Here is a 2,047-nt window from a genome sequence, read left to right on the forward strand (position 1 = left end):
GGGCGGCGGGTCCGCGCTCGGCCCCCTCGGGGAGTAAATGGCGCCTGGTGTGCGCGTGTGTGTGTGTGTGCGCGCCAGGTGTGAGCGCCCCGGCCGCGCCCCGCAGGAACCATGCCCGGCGTCCTGCCCGGCGACAGCGCCAGGGCCAGCCCCTCCAAGAAGAACAGGCTGTCGCTGAAGCTCTTTCAGAAGAAGGAGGCGAAGCGAGTGCTGGATTTCATCGAGGCGCAGGAAAATGAGCCGAAGGGCGCGGAGTTCCGAGGCGCCGAGATGTGAGTGCCGCGCGGGAGAAGTTGTGTGGCGGCGCCGCGGCGGGCTCGGGCTCATCCATCCCGCCTTCCTTCCCTCCTGCCTTCCCTCCATCCTGCCTTCCTTCCCCGCTCCTTTCGCTTTCGTGTTCTCGCAGCAATAACGCGCTGCAGCACGCGCTCCGTGCAGTGCATTAACGTGCGCTTCAATTAAATGAATTAACACGCGCTTTCGTTAAATTAACGTCCGGGCGGCCTCGGCAGACCGAGCCAACTCATTGCTGTGATCAATTTCTGTTTTGAGAGAGCGGCTTTGCCGCACCGGGGATGTTCAGTTGGCACAAACTTTGGGATCGCGTGCTCAAGTTAGTTTTTAAAACCTGTTTCTTCTAATAACTCTTCTAGGAAAACAAGGTTTTTTCTGCTGCAATTTGCTCTTTTGATATTTTGGATTTTTTCTTTTGGTGTTTAATTGGCACAACCTTTGGGATCAGTCGAAAAACTTACTGTGCTTCAAGTTAATATAAGTAGTTACTGTGTCACTGAACTATTTATATTAAAATTTCATTTTCTGCAAGGTGAATTTTAATGGAAATATTTAGGATCTTTAATTGTGGGGTTGGCTGTCATTCACTGGGGCTTTTCAGGCTCTGAGCCTGAAATCTGTTTCATTGCTGGTGAGGGGATTTAAGTGGGAAAAAGTAAATTGTGGTCAGTTAGAAATAGTTGGAGATTTTAAAATTTGGTTCTGTTGTGTCATTACAGTGTATTAATCATTTCTATCAGTAATTAATAATAATGATAATCAGTGTATAGTGTGTCAGGCTTACTGGTTTATTTTTTTAGACTTTTTTTTCTGGTTTTATGCTTTGGCTTTGCATCTAGAAATGATGTGACTGGAGCAATGTAAAAATACATTCTAGGCGCATTTTTCTGCCTTATGAATGAAGAAAGAACATTCAAAAGTATCTAAATATGAAATTTTTGTTCCATTAAATCAGTCTCCTGCTATTTGATGTGTTGGAACTTAGATCAGGTTTTCCTCCTGTGTGCTTTTGGGGGGGTTGCTGAGGAGTCAGAGTGAATTCAGACACTTTTGCAGGGTTTAGATCTGCATTTCTCACTGCTGAATCCTCTGAGGTGGGGAGGGATGAAGGAGTGCTTTTTCCAGGGTGTCTCTTACCCCGTTTCTCTGTTTCCCAGTGACCAGGTGGTTCCTGCTGCACAGCCCCCCTCCCTTGTCAGCTGTGAGAAAAAAGACAACATGCTGCCTTTTGTGGGCTTGAACAACCTGGGCAACACCTGCTACCTGAACAGTGTCCTGCAGGTGAGCCCATGGCCAGGGGGGCTCCAAAAGTGAGGTTCTGGTCCAGCACAAATGGGGGAAATTGGTTTATTCTGGGTGCAGGGAAAAGGGCATCTCATTACAGCAGGGAAATAAAGATGCTGCTGCAGGAAATGTGTGCCCTGTGGTTGTCCTGATTGGGAAATTCTTCAGTTTCCATACTCAGGGCTCCTCCCTGCTGTGAAAAATCCTGGATCTTTGTGTGCCTGGGGAGGTGCAGAGCTGTGTGGATTATAAATGTTCATTTATGTGTGGAATAACTTCTTACTCCAGTTATTCTTGTGTTTTCAACTGTTGCTTTCAGGTATTATATTTTTGTCCTGGTTTTAAAACTGGAGTAAAACATTTATATAACATCATTTCAAAGAAGAGAGAATCTTCAAAGGATGAAGGAGAGCAAAAGGCAGAAAAGGTAACAAATCCCCACGTGTTCTTTGTTTGTAACCTTGCAAGC

At 46.6% G+C, this 2,047-nt stretch overlaps 1 protein-coding gene across 1 annotated transcript in view; it reads left to right on the forward strand.

The window, feature by feature from the left end:
* Positions 1–14: 14 nt before the first annotated feature.
* Positions 15–2,047, forward strand: part of USP1 (ubiquitin specific peptidase 1) — an 11,435-nt gene continuing 9,402 nt past the window's right edge. Inside the window, exons 1-3 of the mRNA XM_014307816.2 lie at positions 15–272; positions 1,452–1,575; positions 1,898–2,005. Coding sequence (XP_014163291.1) covers positions 112–272; positions 1,452–1,575; positions 1,898–2,005 — 393 coding nt within the window. The 5' untranslated portion in view covers positions 15–111. The remainder of the gene's footprint in view (positions 273–1,451; positions 1,576–1,897; positions 2,006–2,047) is intronic.

Source organism: Geospiza fortis, unplaced genomic scaffold (genome assembly GCF_000277835.1).
Source record: "Geospiza fortis unplaced genomic scaffold, GeoFor_1.0 scaffold396, whole genome shotgun sequence".
NCBI classification, from domain to species: Eukaryota; Metazoa; Chordata; class Aves; order Passeriformes; family Thraupidae; genus Geospiza; species Geospiza fortis.